Source organism: Pygocentrus nattereri, chromosome 14 (assembly GCF_015220715.1).
Source record: "Pygocentrus nattereri isolate fPygNat1 chromosome 14, fPygNat1.pri, whole genome shotgun sequence".
Taxonomy (NCBI): Eukaryota; Metazoa; Chordata; class Actinopteri; order Characiformes; family Serrasalmidae; genus Pygocentrus; species Pygocentrus nattereri.
In genome coordinates, this window is record NC_051224.1 from 6166525 (window position 1) to 6183908 (window position 17384).

Consider the following 17384-nt stretch of genomic DNA (forward strand, 5'->3'; position numbering starts at 1 on the left):
AGTCCAGCGGTGATAGTGAGGTGTTTAAAAACTCCAGCAGCACTGCTGTGTCTGATCCACTCATACCAGCGCAACACACACTAACACACCATCACCACATCAGTGTTACTGCAGTGCTGAGAATGATCTGCCACCCAAACAGTACCTGCTCTGTGGTGGATGAAATGGGGCCAACAGAGTATGCAGAGAAATACATACACTACAGTCTGTAATTGTAGAACTACAAAAGTGCGTCTACATGGTCAGCAGAGCAGATAAAATAGACAGTACAAGTGGGTAGGAGGTGTACTTAATGAAGTAGCCAGTCAGTGTATGTGCTGCCAAGAACATCTCTAATGATGAGTGTGGAAGGATCAGCACATATACTTCGAGTTCTCACAAAGATACAATCGCTCCTGATGAAAATAATAGCAACATTTGTCCTGTCTTTCCTTTTGACACAGGCTCTTAACTCTGAAGTGGCCATAAGAACATCAGTGTGTAAATATCTTTTTCAAATAAAAACCGTTACAACAGCGTAGTTCAGTAAACGCTGTGGATGCAGTGTAGGGTTCATCTATGGATCTGTGAATGTCACATGAACGTCACTGGCCAATGCTCTAGTTTTTGTAACCACTTAGCAAGACTATAAAAGAGCTGAATGAGCACCACTAAGCAGCACTGCTGGCTTGATGGCTTGGTTAAATGTATTTTCAAGCCCTGTCGTCAAGGCTGCTCGCCATGACAACCCAAAGCTGGGGTTTAATAAACACACATAGAAGACTTTGGGGCAGATGTGACTGGGGCTAATGCACTGTATTACCAGCTGTGCCTCAGAAATCTCTGGATGTATGCACAACAGTCCAAAAAAAATTGAAGAGAGAGAACTCTGGCCTGGTAAATCAGCTGACAACAAAATTCCATTAGAGTTTCTTTCCCCAGCTCAATTATATTCTCAAGCTGGAAATCGTGATTTTCTTTCACAAGCACTGACTTCTTCTTTTAGTCATTCTTCCACTTCCTTTTGTGACATTGTACAGATTTACTGCAAAACAGTATGAAATAGTATGTAAATGATGCTCCTGGGGATTTCTACAATTTCACACATTGTTGCTAGGAACTCTGAAACAAGTAGCAAAAAGGATACCAGCCACTGTTTAAACAGTTGAAACTCTTTCTTCAGTGAAACGTGACTGTCGTATCAAACCCTTGTAAATTCATGTGACATCATGTCATCATAATGAGATGCACTTCACACAGTGAATATTTCATAAGCAGTGGATCAACAGAAACTAACAGAGCCAATAGAGACCAACGAATCAAAAACCAGTGAATCAATTGAGACCAATTAACAGAAATGGTCCAAAGTGAAAAGGAATAAAATCACATGTACATTAAATCACACATGCATTGAAGTTAAGAATGTTTTTTTCCCTCTGATACGGGGTCTTGTTACAACAGCGATGATCAACATACCAGGTTGAGTGGTGAATGAGAGCATTGCCCATTTACTGCTCAGATTTACACTCAGTGTTGACTGACTCATTGACAACAAGTGGCAGAGCAGAAGACAGAAAGGGACATGATTTATACATTAGCTGCTCTCTCCGATTGTATCTGCTTAGAAACAAAGGAGATGATGCAAGTACGGTGACATATACAGTGTGGTGTGAATATGTTTGTTTAGTAAGGGCACATATGTATGCAAAATATGAGTAAATAATGCATCTATGTGTGCAAAGGTGCATGAGTGAGTGTCAGTGACTGTGGATGCTACTTAGAACATATGTGAGTGTGCATGTAGGAAACAACGATGTTCTAAAACTTCCTTCTTTCAGGAAACATTACAAAAAAGGCACTTACATAAACATGCATCTCTAGCAAATCTTCACCTATTGCCCTGACTGCAATTTCTGGCTTAAGTCGAACTGCTCTCTTCTGCTCCTGTGGAGAGGCCAATCTGTTTCCTGCAGCAGTGTCACCATTTCACTGAGCAAACATTGCAGGACGTCTGTTTAATTGGGTAGTTATCAGCTTCTCCCCTATGAGCTTCACGCTTCCTTCCCTCTGACATCGTTTTCAAAGCCATCAATCAGGCTGCTATCACATCCAAATGCTCTACACATATTTGGCTGGACGTATTCCTGAAGAAGCAAATGGACTAGATGCTGGAGGTGAAAGCAGAATGAGTAGATTACTAAAGCCCTGTCTGGACTGCAGTGACTCTTGTATTTCAGACACTCTAAAGGGCATTTTCACAAAAGAAATCTGGCTGCTCAGGGTTGTTCAGTGGAGTTAATTGTGAAGACCAAACAAAGCATGTTTGGGTCTAATTAAAATGATATGCTATGGGATTTTTGTTGGCAGAAGGCATATTCCAAATGCCATGTATGAACTTGCTTGTTATGACAAAGAACTTGTACTCTAGAATGGAGCTTTGCCCCATGTCTGGAGCCAGTTCCAGAATTCATTTGAGCAGGACTTTTCTCAATATTTTTTTCCAGGTTGCACATGAACCAGGAAATAAATGAAAGAGATATATGTGGAAGCGCCCTAGAGAGATTAACGGTCTTATGGGTAGGAGAGGCACAAACTCTCAAATTGGTTCCACACAAACACAAGCACCAAAGATACAGATACACATTTGCCCTTCAGCTAAGCAGACATCAGAAGCAGGATTCAGGCACAGGTCTCTGTCTGCCTAGTGAGGTGGTGCTGTATCTCGCTCTCTGCAGGGTAGCAAAAGAGGGTTTATCTGCAGTGAGTGCCTTGTGAGGTGGCACCAGTGGGCCGTTTCTCTGGAGTGACACCGTCCTCCTCAGGTTCAAATCCAGCCTGCTTTGAATGCTGGAAGAACTGTGTGCTCTCTTAATATCAGTTATGCTTACAGAGCCATTATGGTTTTCCCGTCCATTGACCAGTGCCTTGCTATTATGCTGCCCATTGCTGCTTCTATGAGCACCATTGGGTTTCTTCTCCTCTGCTATCACCCCATTCAGTGTTCCATTGGACATTGAGAGGTTGGATGGGTTTTTATTGTTCAGCGTTTTTCCTTCTTTAACATTTTCTTCCTTTGACTGGTTGTCCTTCTTGAGAGTGCCTGTTTTTAAGAAGGACAGGATGCCATCTTGGCCTCTAACCTCTTCTCTCTTGCTTCCAATCAAGTCTTCTGGTTGGATCTGATTATGTGGAATCCTGGTGGCTCCAGCTGGCTGGCTCCAAAATCTCTTTAATGTGGAGTCTCTGCTAGCAGGTGTGCTGCTTACAACGCTTGTGCCTGAATGCATGCCAGTAGTGGAGCCTTGGTGAGATTGACCATCTTGAATCTTTCCATGCTGCTCCTGCTTTGCCTTTTTGGAGCTCCTCCTGGATACTAGGCCCTCATCTCGTCCCTTAGCATTAGCGGTAGAAGTACTTCTATCTGGAACAGGTCTGCTTTGGCCTTCAGGCACTCTGGGTGAATCTGTCCCAGGACAGCTTCCTCGCTCCATGCCACTAAAGCTACTGCTGCCACTAGGAGAACTGAGTGAATCTCCTTCTTGAAGCTGGGCTTTGACTTGAGCAGGGCTAGCCACTAGGCTAACAATGGGCTCCTTAGTGCACCGTGGCCTCCGTCCAGATTCCAGGTACTCGACCAGTTCGCCAGGCTGAGTTGGTGTAGTCTCAGGGATAGCAGTGGGTTTTTTGCGGTCCTTGGAACCAAACGACCAGCGCAGAGGAAGCACTTTACCCAGGTTTTCCTTGCTTTTGCTAGGTGAACGCATGCTTACGCTGCGTCCCTGGGTGCCCCGGACAAATGGTCTCGTCTCAAATCCATCTAGGGTATGGAAAACAGAGAACAAAGCTATAACGTGTATACTAAATTTCAATATACACTATAAATGTGTTTGTGATTGATCTGAAAATTCTGGTCTCAACTCTGAAAGCAGCCATACGTCAGAAAAATGTCTCAGAAAAAATTATACATATTTGGCTGGACGTATATTCGATAAAGTAAATACACTAGATGCTGGAGATAAAAGAGTGGGCAGATTATTAAAGTTCTGTCTAAACCTGCAATGACTCCTGTACTTTAGACATACTAGAGGACATTTTCACAAAAATGTCCCTGGGGCTGTCCCCTCTTGTAACTGGGTTTGTACCCACAACGGTAAGTGTTTCTGTTCCTGATGGGTCTGTAAAGTAATGTAAAGGATCCTATTGGTTTAACAGGTGACCAGTGACTGATTCTAAAAGGATTTCTACAGGGGATCGAAAGGTGTTCTACAGGAAAGTGGTCTCTTTTGGAAGACCGTTGTATTGACTCAACACACCCTGTCTTGTCTCTGTTTCATTTAAAAACATAAGTTTGTTTTTAATGTACAAATTTGCACCTTCCCCCTGGAAAAAAAACTTGTTTAAGGTACACAATTGGACCTTAATCCTGTTATTGTACCTTTGCGAGTACATTTACATTGCTTCTATGAATGAATGAAAAGAATGTATCTGCATAGCACCTTAAAAATAGTTAGAGGTTTGACAAAAAAAAACCCCAAAACAAAACAAAAAAAAACCAACAACTGAACAGCCAATGCTTTCAGCAAAAAAACATGATTTTTTTCATTTCCAATGAACAATTGTTCCTGTATGAATAGGTGGATTGATCATTCAAGCTGTGAAACATTTTTAAAATTCTGCACATAATTGCAATATTGTGGGCACAATAGAAAACCGGCTCCGCTTGACAGGCCTACAAAAAATGTTTGGGACCACTTTTTGAAAGGACAATAGTACAGCTACAGCAACATACCGGATCAAGAGCAGACATCCACTTTGTCCATGTTCTCTGAGAGAAAGTGTGATGCACAGTGGAGTGACAAAATCACACATGGCTGTGCAAGATTAAGAAGGACGTCACAGACAATTATGTAGTAATTGTAACATGTAGATAATTATGTAGACCATCACTGTATATTCAGGTATATTCAGATATAATCATGAATACATAGTTATCAGCCCCTCAGTGGCTTCATATACACTCTTAGGTTTTTGCCCCTCCTATCAGTTCTGCATTCCACTGTGCAGACCAGGAACACTTTAATATCTAATATTTTGATATTTAATATCATTAATGCTGAATTCGGCTGATGATTGTGATCATACTATACCTTGTATGTGTATATCAAGTATTTCACAATGGCTTCAAACAGCCAGATTTCAGAACCAGAACAGATCATGCTTTATACCTGTTATTTTGATGGGTTGGGTCATTGATTTTAGGCTTAGTTAACAACTAATTGCTAATTAATGACAGTTGGTTATCAGTCAAAAGAATTCGACAAATTTTGCATCCCTAGTCAAGACGACCTGCTGTTCTTTTTTCCCCAAAATGAAACCAAATGGATCCTCTAAGATCAAAGTATCAAAACCCCACTTTTTATCTATCTGCTATTTTTAGAAAGACAAACATCTTGTGGCTAATGCTGAAGTTAACTGTTACGGGCTGAAACAGAGAAATGACTGACCACTGTCTCCTTTAGTGGCCTGCTCATGGAAGACGGGAATAGTTGGTGTTTGTGGTTCAGGTGCTGAGGAAGAGCTGGAGGTCTTGGTTGCTGGGCTAGATGGTTGGCTCTCCCTTGTCAGAGATTTCAGACGAATGAGCCAGTGATTAGACGTGGAAGGGGTTGTGGAACCTGTAGGAAAAGAGACCATGTTAGTATTTGACAGACTTGTCAAGCCTCTTTGCCATAAACATGCAGTCAATCATAGTTAGGAAACAAACAGAAGGAATCTTGCTCATAACAGTCCTGTCAATCATGAAAACACCAACAATTAACTGGTTTTCATCTTCAGTTAAGGACAAAAATGCTTCCTTGTTCAGCACCCAGTCTTCATAATTGAAAATACTAATTCATGTTGACTAAAAGGAAATAGTATTTGCTTCCAAGAATTTACTCTGAACATTCAGGATTTATATTCACACTTCCACAGCTGTCAACTTTGATTAATCAGATTTAGATTATGTAATAATGCACACAGAGAACTGGTATTCTCGTACATGCATTTACCAATTGGAATTATTATTAATATATCACTATTTAATTACATCTTATCAATATATTTTACTTAAATTTAAGGACATCGATTGGCTGATAATATTGGCTTATACAGAAAGACCATGATTTTAGCAGTATTAGCAACTTTTCTGCTGATAAATACCAGACAGTGCCCCATCCTGTCTTGGAACAAGCGAGACTGATAGAAAAAGCAAACAAAAACACATAAGAAAACTGTCCACTTTTGTGGAGGTTTCTTGTTTCAGTCACAGACTTTATAGAGCCTGATAAAGTCACCAGTCACTATCTGTTCATCAAGTAGATGTGGCAAATATAAACACAACACACTATCTTGGTTAAAATGACAGTAATAGCTTTATGAAGGGAACTTATAAGAGCAAGACCAATTAGCTAAATCTTTTAGAAATGTGCACATGAACGTGGTGAAACAGTGGCGTATGCAGATACTTTCTCTGGTAGATAACTTGTTGTGTAAAGGGAAGACATTGTTTAGAAGACAGTGGTGGAGCTCTAATAGACGGTCAGGAGCAGCACTATACTTTAGAGGCACTGTGTACAATATAGTGTTCAGAAGTTGAATGCTGACCTCTGACAGAGCAGCTGGCTGACCAGGCAGGGATGCTGTTGCGTCTCTGGTAGAAGAGGATATAAGCGCCACGTGTGCACACCTCCCCCTCAGGCACCGGCTCTACACTGCTGTCATCATAGCCATACCACTGACCATCCACTGAGTTCCTGCAGTATGCTGTACCACCAGATGTATATAATTACATTAATAATTATACACTTGCAAACACTTATTGACCCATATTAACAGACATTTCCTTTTAGAAGTATACACTAAGCCAAGTTTTTAGTCTCTAGGAGAACAATTTTCAAAAACAACAAGCCATTCATTCTTCATTGTCATAATGACAGTGCATGGACACCGTGATGGGCTCCACTGCACAAAAGTTGTATGAGCATGAGACACCAAAATACAAAATTCAACCACAATATGTACTTGTACTGTGCCTGAAATTAATGTTCAGTTTACTAAGGCTGTAGCTGCAGTGAGTATAGTAGGCCTGAGCTGTTGAGTGATATAATTTGATATCGTTGATAATGGACAAGTAACCTGATGCTGATGTGTAAAAATTCAGTTCTTTTACCAAACAGCAGAGAAAATTTGAGAGAACGAATTTATCAAAAAACAGCTTTAAAAACACTGGGGAAACTGGGGTTCAACTTTAGGAAGTTTCACAGAGAGAGAGAGAGAGAGAGAGAGAGAGAGAGAGAGAGAGAGAGAGAGAGTCAGTTTCACATGCACACAGAGAGAGAGAGAGAGAGAGAGAGAGAGAAAGAGATAGAGAGAGAGAGAAAGAGATAGAGAGAGAGAGAGAGTGTCAGTTTCACATGCACACAGAGAGAGAGAGAGAGAGAGAGAGAGAGAGAAAGAGATAGAGAGAGAGAGAAAGAGATAGAGAGAGAGAGAGAGAGTCAGTTTCACATGCACACAGAGAGAGAGAGAAAGAGAGAGAGAGAGAGAGTCAGTTTCACATGCACACAGAGAGAGAGAGAGAGAGAGAGAGAGAAAGAGATAGAGAGAGAGAGAGAGAGTGTCAGTTTCACATGCACACAGAGAGAGAGAGAGAGAGAGAGAGAGATAGAGAGAGCAAGAGAGAGAGAGAGAGAGCAAGAGAGAGAGAGCGAGAGAGAGAGAGAGAGAGCAAGAGAGAGAGAGAGAGAGAGAGAGAGCAAGAGAGAGAAAGCGAGAGAGAGAGAGAGAGCAAGAGAGAGAGAGAGAGAGAGAGAGAGAGTCAGTTTCACATGCACACAGAGAGAGAGAGAGAGAGAGAGAGAGTCAGTTTCACATGCACACAGAGAGAGAGAGAGAGAGAGAGAGAGAGAAAGAGATAGAGAGAGAGAGAGAGTGTCAGTTTCACATGCACACAGAGAGAGAGAGAGAGAGAGAGAGTCAGTTTCACATGCACACAGAGAGAGAGAGAGAGAGAGAGATAGAGAGAGAGAGAGAGCAAGAGAGAGAGAGCGAGAGAGAGAGAGAGAGCAAGAGAGAGAGAGAGAGAGAGAGAGAGAGAGAGCAAGAGAGAGAGAGAGAGAGAGAGAGATAGAGAGAGAGAGATAGAGAGAGAGAGAGAGCAAGAGAGAGAGAGAGAGAGCAAGAGAGAGAGAGCGAGAGAGAGAGAGAGAGAGAGAGAGAGAGCAAGAGAGAGAGAGAGATTTGTTAAACTGCCTTTACACTGATTTATTTCTCTCTCACTTCAGGGTTCACCTCACTTCGGTCATTCAGCTAAAAAAAAAGATTATATAATAATAAAAACAATAATAATAACAATTAATATTGCTGTTAATAATATGCATTATTATTATTATTATTATTATTTTAGTCAGTTTCATTTACTTTTGTATTGGTGCATAAATTCTACTTTATGATTTGAAACTTGAAACTTAACTGAAACACTACAAGATGAAAAACCATCACCTATAAACAATCGATTTCACAGAGGGACTGAGCAACACTGATCAAGTTAATGCGCTGTTTGAGTGAGTTGTGGCGAGTCGTGCATGAAATCAGAGGAAACAGAGGCTTTTCAATAGTCGTCTTAACAAATTTTGGCAGCAAACAGGGAAGTGATCAATATTTTTAAATGGCTAAAAATATTTTGTACTAAAGCATTAAAGCACTAAATGTCGGCTGAATACATTTTCTACTGTTGCCGACAGCTAGGTAGCCAGAGAGCTCTCAGCTGTTGTTGACAAACACACTGAGCGTATGCTAATTGTCACTCCAGAGCAGCATCAAATTTATTTGAACTTATTGCCTCGTCAAATCAGAAAATTAGGAATGAAGTTTCTGTGCTCTCCAGACAGTCTGTAGTGCAGTTGTAGTGGCAAGACAGAATTTTGCCCATTCTTTCCCCAAAGAAGAAGCTCATAAAAGTAGTAAAGGTGTTGTTTATTTCGAAAGACAAATGATCTGTGAATGACTGACTTTAAGAAATATTACTATTTGATAAGTTTCATTGACGATTTATTGCAGACTTATCATTTTTATTTATTGATTACATTTATATTTCAGCCTTATCATTCATATTTAATTTGTGTTGCAGCCTTAATATTGATATATCAGGAACTTTGACCGATTCAGAATAGTCATATTTACCTTAATCAGAGTTAACTGCAACTTACTAACATGTACCATTTTCCTGTGTTTTACATATAAAGAAATTTATAGTAGTACATAAACAAGATTAAAGCTGCAAATTACACCATTTACTGTCCAGTTTGCTCAGTCCTTATCTAGTTGTTGTAAAACCAGCCAATTTTGAATTCACTGTTTCTGTTCTGCCTATTCAACAACAGTTTAGCTCTGCCCACACTGGAAGTTCTATGCAGTGCTTTTTGAATGAGACACAGTACAAAACAGCCTATCAGAACAGAGTTCATTTATACGGGCCCTTTAAGCACTACACAGCAGACAGTCTAATTCTGACCCCATCACTGCATAAAACATAATGCAATTTCAGGTAATTCTTAATCAGTTCACGTACCTGTGTAGTGACCCCCGTGCATGCCTCCGTGATGGTTACACACGGCATACAGGTCATATAGGAAGTCCTGCGCATGCTGGCCTGTCTCTGGTCTTTGAGCCTGGTGTTTCCATCCAGGAGGGAGCCGAGTGAAGTTGCTCCGCTTGACCACATGGGGTGCCATATCCAATGCAGTCAGAGGGAAGCGGACAAGCGTGGACAGCTTGTTTCGCCGTTCACCCACCTGTCGGAAGCGCTTGAGGTGAAGGATGAGTATGTCGGGGAGTGTCCACAGACTCATCTGAACCATGCCCTGCTGGAGCTGCTTGCAGTGAGGACATTTCCATGCGTCGTCAGGAGCCAGCTGGGTAAACGGAGGATAATATGGTATAAGGTCTCTACTTTTTACAAAGAAAAGAATAGTTGGAATATGTTAACACTACAGCCCATACGATACTACGTCTAAGGCAAGTCTTTATTTACTTAATTTTCAGTCAAAACAGCTAATAAATACATGTTATTCATAAGATGTTTCTGAGGAGAGTAGAGATGAGATAATCCACTTACATAAGGAAGGATAAAGTAAAAGGACAAAAGTGGGAAAAAAAAGCTTCCAAAACCAGACAGCAAGTGATAGAAAGATACAGAGAAAATGGGACTAACAACTATGCAAGACCTGGTAGACCATCAAACCTGTCACCATCACATAAACAGTACTTAAAGCTTCCATTTTTGAGAGATGGGTGAAAATCAAGCTTCGCTTTTGTGCTCACAATAGCCCACATTAAAGAGATACATGAAGTAACACATTCACATTCATTACAATTTTTAATTATAGTCATACATTCAGAACTTGTTGCAGACAGAAATATTCTAATAGGACCAAAAACCACTACTCAAAAAGAGCTTTTGCTCCCACATGTGATGGGAATGGCAGGGTATTTAATTTTGCAAGGAAATGGCTCTCTCTCCGAGAACCCCAACAACATTCCCTATACTATTAGCCTACCTGTCCATCTGAAAAGTCCAGTCCTTCATAGTCAAACACTGTTTTTGCAGGAGCCTCTGTAGCTGCTTCTGGGCTGAAGAAATGGCACTAAATGAAAGCTAGGACTGGCAGCTGATTCAACATCAAAAGCATTTTTCATGGTCTAGTGCTGAGACATAAAACCATCATCCATAATACATTATTCGACTTTGATGTAAACAGAGTGCATGCTTCCTACTACGGCATTCTAAGTTTCAAACCTCTCTTGAACTCCATCTCTTACTGCCTGTTAGCCAACTCATATTTGCTGTATTGACTAAAAATATATGGAGTGGTGGGCAGAACTTGTATATGCTGACTACTGAGTCAAGGATCCTGCAGTGAGTTGAGGGAAAGTCAAAACTGAAAAAATGTAGTAAATAAGAACTTGTCAGAGTTAAGAGTAAAGGCTTTAGCCGTTTTTTTTTTTTGTTTTTAAATCTATGCACATTTTGAGTGTTAAAAACATTAGTGGTGACAGAAAGAACATTTTAGGGCCACAGTCCACTTGTATGCACTGTATAGGCTCATATAAGCTGCCTTTATGTGTGGAAAAAGAACATGTCCGTTTTAAATGATGTAACCATCACCACCTACATACTTCCATGTGTCCCTTACGTTGGCATGGATGTTAAGCAGTACATGCACTAAAGGGCATTCCAGAGTAAAAAGTTTCTGACAACAACAAACATAGCAGCAGTGGAGGAGCTTGTAATAATGTATGGTGTACATGTGGTGGTCTTTGAGGCCACTAAATACTAACATGTAGACGGAGAATTAGCACCGTGTCTCATGAACTATTGACTACAGTGCCCCCTGGGTACTGCCTGGTTTTGTTTGTATCTGTAAGCTTTCAGAGAACATGCACAAACATGGACAAAATGAACACAGAGTATGGGCAGAACGCTTTGGCTGTATCCATATGCATATTTAACGTTCACATAAATGAGCCTTAAGTAGGATGCTTTAATTGGCTTAAAGCATGTTGCACAGTGACACTGTGGCATATTACATTAGTTTTGCAAAGAAACGTGTGTGCCAACCAGACCTTCCACACATACAACAATAACAAATGTTTCAGAGCCAAACTAAGACAGCTTCATCAGGCCAAGGCAGAAGCCTATTGAAGTAGAGAGTTCGCTATGCAAACAGGCCAGAAACTCACTGACAAAGGAGATCAGAGCGGCTAAAAGAAACTACACTGACATGTTGAAAAACAGATTTTCAGCCAACAACCCTGCATGAAGTTTTACAGACAGTAGAAATTATAGAAGATGTGAGCTCTTCCAGAGACAGAAGACCAGAAAAGCACCAGGTCCAAATGGTGTTTCTCCCTCCTGTCTTAAAGCTTGTGCTGAGCAACTGGCACCAGTCTTCACACAGATCTTCAACAGGTCCCTGGAGCTGTGTGAAGTCCCCTGCTGCTTCAAACACTCCACCATCATAATGGTCCTGAAACCCTCCATCACAGGACTTGGTGATTACAGGCCTTTGAACGATTGGTGTTGGCCCACCTCACAGGACATCTGCTGCACCCCCTGCAAATAGGTCAGTGGATGATGTAGACAACACGGGAGTGCACTACATCCTGCATCACCTTGACTGACCAGGGACATATGCAAGAATCCTGTTTGTGGACTTTAGGACATCACTTCAGGTATACGGTCAGCACTGGTGCTCCTCAAAGATGTGTACCTTCCCCACTCTCTCTGCACCAATGACCCCCCTACCCCAGAAGTAAGAGTCCTAGAAAATGTGTTTGTGTGTGTGAAATGGGAGACCAACATCAACTCTATGTTCAAAAAGACCCAGGAGGGGAAATGTTTTCTGCAGTAGATGAGGAAGTTGGGGCTGCCACAGGAGCTGTTGAGTCAGTTGTACAGTGTAGTCATTGAAGCTGTCCATCTATCACGCTCTGGTATGGAGCAGCTTCAACTTCTCCCCTCCGGCAGGCACTAAAGAACCCTATATACTGCCAGATACAGCAGCAGCTTCTTTACTCATGCCGTCATGCTCATAAATAGCTGACCAGTAATATTATCTGCTGGACCATAGCTACTCCTACACCACAATTTCATTCTCATACATGAAGTAGATCTCTGTTGTTTGTACTACCACACACACACTTATGTATATTACCTTCTTCTACATAACCTGGAGGGTGCTTGTATATTTTGTATTGTCTGTAAATAATATGTACATTGTATATAACATGCCCATATATTGTCTGCACATTACTTGTATATTGTGTATACTGTATATTGTGTATTGTCAGTAAAATATTTGTATATTGTTTGCTTATTGTATTTAATACTAGAGAGACACCAACGGCTGGAATCAAATTCCTTGTGTGGATATATACAATATACTTGCAAATAAATCTGATTCTGATTATGAGTCCTCTTCATAAACCAAGCCTCAACAAAATGGGCTGGCTGATACATTGCAGGATTAAGAAATGGTGTTTAGATGGTGTTACAGTTTCTTGTGTTTAATGGCGTTACAGTTTCTTAAAAGTGACCAAAGAAAGACAACATGAAAAATCACATTGATTAGTAAAAATGTTTCAGTGAAGTGTTACTGTAATGAATACGGAAAAGGCTTAAATTATTACCAATAAGAAATTAAACCTTACATGTTTACATTTAAAATTTTCCTACAGTTATAAGCTTTAAGAGGTTTAGATTTGTATGTGTTATTGTTTATTTGTATAAACAACATTTTCTGATACATAAACTTTTTTCATTGTTTCTTTGTTTTACTTTCACCGTGTCCATTTCGGCAGCCAACTGGAGTTTCACTTTGCAGGTCTTTAACATGTACGACCTCATTTATGCCTAGAACGTCAGTGAAAATATCACCGTGTTGAAGAGACACCGCAGTGCTAATCACTGCCGTGGTGACTTTATGAAAAGGCCTTATTTAGTGAGCCACACATTTTGTGTAGCATAGCCCTGATGATTAGTTTTTATACAGTCATAGTAACCATGATTATTTCTATCATGATATTTCTGTATACAGTCACCTACGTGAACTACAATATGACATATGAAGACGTAAGTATGAAGTCATGTCTATGTGTATATCTGTACTGCTGCAAGTACAGATATACAATTTTCTTCACATCAGTTGAAGTGTAGATCTGCTTCATCAAAACTTAGCTTGGTAAAACTCAAGGCAAATTGCTTCTTGAGATAAAATAAGACCTCAGTAACTGATACTGGTCTACACACATATGCAGTTCATTAAAATGGCTATGCTAGACTGATAAAAGTAAAGGTTTCTTGACCAGGACGATACAGAATTAGCACCATTCAGGAGGTTTTGAAAAAAAAAAAACGAATGAGTAAGCACATCCTCAATTTAATATGATAAAGCTTCTGCGCTACCTTGCACTGCGCACTTGGTGATGGCAATGTATAAAATTTTAAATTGCTGCCTTTCTGATAACAAGCCTCACATTGCCTCCATATCTCCCGGTTATCTCTTGCTCTACTCTACTAGTATTTCGTGCTGCACTGACAAAAGATCCTTCACTCTCTGTTTGTTTGCACATCACTGATTCACATCCACATCCCCTTTTTAGTGCAATGCTATCAGACTGTAAATGTAACTTCGTGTGGCATGCAGTACAGCTTAGCTCCTTCTCTAAAACTCACTAACATTTCACAAAGCTTCAGAATCTTCATGTGACAACAAAATACTCCACACTCAACAGAAAAGAGCACATAGTTTTTAACTGCAGAACACTGACTCAATGTCTCATCCACAGGCATTGCAACTTGAATTTAAGATAAGATAAGATAAGATAAGATAAGATAAGATAAGATAAGATAGGGCTTTATTGTCATTCGCATCACATTTGGTACATGAGGTGGAACGAAACATTATACTCACGGTCCAGTCAACTCCCAAAGTAACAAACAATAAATAGAAGGTGATGAGTACGAGGTAGAAGGTGTACATCTTAATACTGGTAATGTATAAAGTGACATGTGTAGGGGTGATATAGTGGGGGGCACTGATTCAGTACAGCAGCAGAGATAAATAAGTGGACATGAAGTGCCATTGCAGGGATTTCAAAGAGCTTTTACATTTTCAATTTCAATTTTAATTTCCAAAATACAATTTCAAAGAGCTTTTAAATTTTCTTAACCAAAAACTTCTTCAGTGAAAAGTTCACCTTAAAAAAACATAACAAAACAAACACAAAAAAAAAAACCATCAAAAAAACCCTCATACAGTTCTGCCTAAGTCTTAACGTTTTAAAGAGTAAGCTCAACTTACACTCAAGCATGCTTAAAAATATGAAAATATCAGGATATCAGGAGATCTTCAACCACCCCAGAGCACGTTCAGAAGGCTAAAGATTGATACGTTTCCCCTCTCACACGAACAGATCATCTGACATCTGCAATGTCAATACCTTCTGATGGCGCTCTTGACCTGGAATATTGCCTTAGATTGTGAAAACCGTCATTTAAAATCTGGCTAAAAAACACTCACATTGTTTTTTTTAGTATGATATATTAGGTTAGGTCATCACAAAAGTTTAGCTTATCCAAAAAACACATGACCCCCTACCCAAAAATGCATATGTGCTTGCATTTTAAGCTTCCATTTTGCTGAGTAATTGTATTTTGTAGACCTACCTTAGATGCAGTATTAAAAAAATAAGTTGAGAGAACTTTTAACAAAAAAAAAAAAAAAAAAAAAAAGCTACACAGAAGGTTGACTTGTATTTAAGTTGACCAAACATAATTCTTTACAGTGTCTTCTTCAAAAGAATTAGTGGTGCCTTATTCATTCTTTTCACGGGTCAGTTCAGCTGGAAATGTGATACCTGGGGGCTACATGATACGCTTATTGTTTGGCTGCCTTATTTTAATCCAAAAGGATTTACAAAAATAAGCAAAGATAGGCAAAAAGATGTTATGAGAGATGTAATGAGTTTCAGCCATAACAATTTGACTCAAAAGCTGAAATTTGCCCAGTTATCACGAAATACAAACAAAGCTAAACTGGACAGGACCCGTTTGTGCTTTTATGGACACAGAAGAGGGCAAACTGGGGATTTATATAGGGCTGAAATGCAGATGCCACAGTGAGAGCTGGAGAAATACTTTACTACAAACTGGCAACTGATCTAAAACTGTGATTGAAAAAGAGCAACTAATTTTGTGTGTTCTCAATCTCTGTGGTCTGCTGTTCATGCACTGGCCATACATGTCTTTTTCTCTCTCTCTCCCAGTTCTCTCTTTGGCTGTTGCCTGAATTACATCGCTGATCATCTCACACTGCAAGACTTGTGAACGTTTTGAGTCATAAAAATCAAACATGTTTTAAAATTATATATATATATCTAAGGACTGATTCATTTCTCCTCTCAAACCACCAGATCTTCTGCCCTATCAATTACCTTCGATCAAACTCCTTACCTGGAAAACTGACACAGATTGTGGAAATTTGTCAGAAAGGGCAAATGGGGGTTAAAATTGGACTAAAAGTTGTGTGGTGTAGGTTTACTTGAACTGAAATTTTTAAAGCAGCCTTAAAATATATTTTGTGCTCTCTTAGTGTTACCCAACTACATCCACTTCCTACTGCAAATGTTTGGGACTCCAGACACTGTTTAGAGCTGAATACAGTAAGCCTACGTTTTGTTTTCTAGCCTTGTTCTATGAACACATTTGCATTGTATTAAGAAAGCAGAGAGTGGAGGACACAGTCACAAGGTTTGAGAGGAAAACCACAGGTTATCAGACTCAGTATGACAGCGCTATAAGAGAAAGCTGTTTCAGGCTATGTAGCTGCATGTCTTACCTGCTCTTCTTTTGTGTAGAGCTGAAAGCACTCATCCAGCGTGCAGCTGTGCTGCTGAACATGCTGCTGCTGCTGGGTCCGTACGCTTTCCGAATCCTTCACCACCTCCTCCTGGATGTTCCCAAAAAGACTACACACACACACACACACACACACACACACACACACACACACACACACACACACACACACACACAGTAAATATCACCATCAGGCTAATGTCTAACAACTATAACTACATTACCAAATAGCCATTAGGTTTTAAATTTAGATGGAGTTTGATTTATGTATTTGCTAACTAACAATGAAGACAATGTAGATAAATAACATTCAGAAATGTACTGTTTTAATGAACTTACCTGCTAATAAAAACTCCAATATAGTTTTCCTGTCAAAATTTCTAACCAAGGATGTGCAAAGCAGCAAAATATAACAAAACTAAATCAGTTTTCCTTTAATCAAGTAAATAAAAAAAATCTAAATTTAAATGGTGAATTTAAACTGCAATCTGTACTCTGCGCATTCTGCTGTCTGTCCACAATGTTACAACTAAATTCTACAATCATAGGTCTTCACTGAAACAGATGAAAGTCAACATCTCTGTGTGCTCTTGTGAGAGCCCCGATCTCCTCTAAGAGCGGACACTGCAGAGAAGAGGTGCTCTGATGGGGGAAGTGCTGAATGTGACAAACATCTCTTTGACCAATGAATTTTGAACTATTTCATGTAAACACTTCATTTCAAAGGTAACGCTTTGTCCAGCTACCCCGTATGCTCATAGAGAACTACCTCCTTAAACTGTTGGCCAGTGGTGCTAAACGTTCGTGGAAAACAGAAAACTGCAGTTGTTCTCCTGTGTTCACTGAATTTGAATGCACCGGTGGCCTGATTGTTAAAGACAACGATGCAGCGTTTAAAACTGTAAGCGTTATCTGGAAAGCGAACAGGGTCGCTGTGAATAACAGT

The 17384-nt window shown here is 40.0% G+C and overlaps 1 protein-coding gene across 1 annotated transcript in view; it reads right to left on the reverse strand.

The window, feature by feature from the left end:
• Positions 1–102: 102 nt before the first annotated feature.
• usp43b (ubiquitin specific peptidase 43b) overlaps positions 103–17384 on the reverse strand; it is a 154896-nt gene continuing 137614 nt past the window's right edge. Inside the window, exons 11-15 of the mRNA XM_017705676.2 lie at positions 16419–16548; positions 9590–9932; positions 6625–6783; positions 5484–5654; positions 103–3796 (exon numbers count right to left, since the gene is read on the reverse strand). Of these exons, the coding sequence (XP_017561165.1) occupies positions 2646–3796; positions 5484–5654; positions 6625–6783; positions 9590–9932; positions 16419–16548 (1954 nt within the window). The 3' untranslated portion in view covers positions 103–2645. The remainder of the gene's footprint in view (positions 3797–5483; positions 5655–6624; positions 6784–9589; positions 9933–16418; positions 16549–17384) is intronic.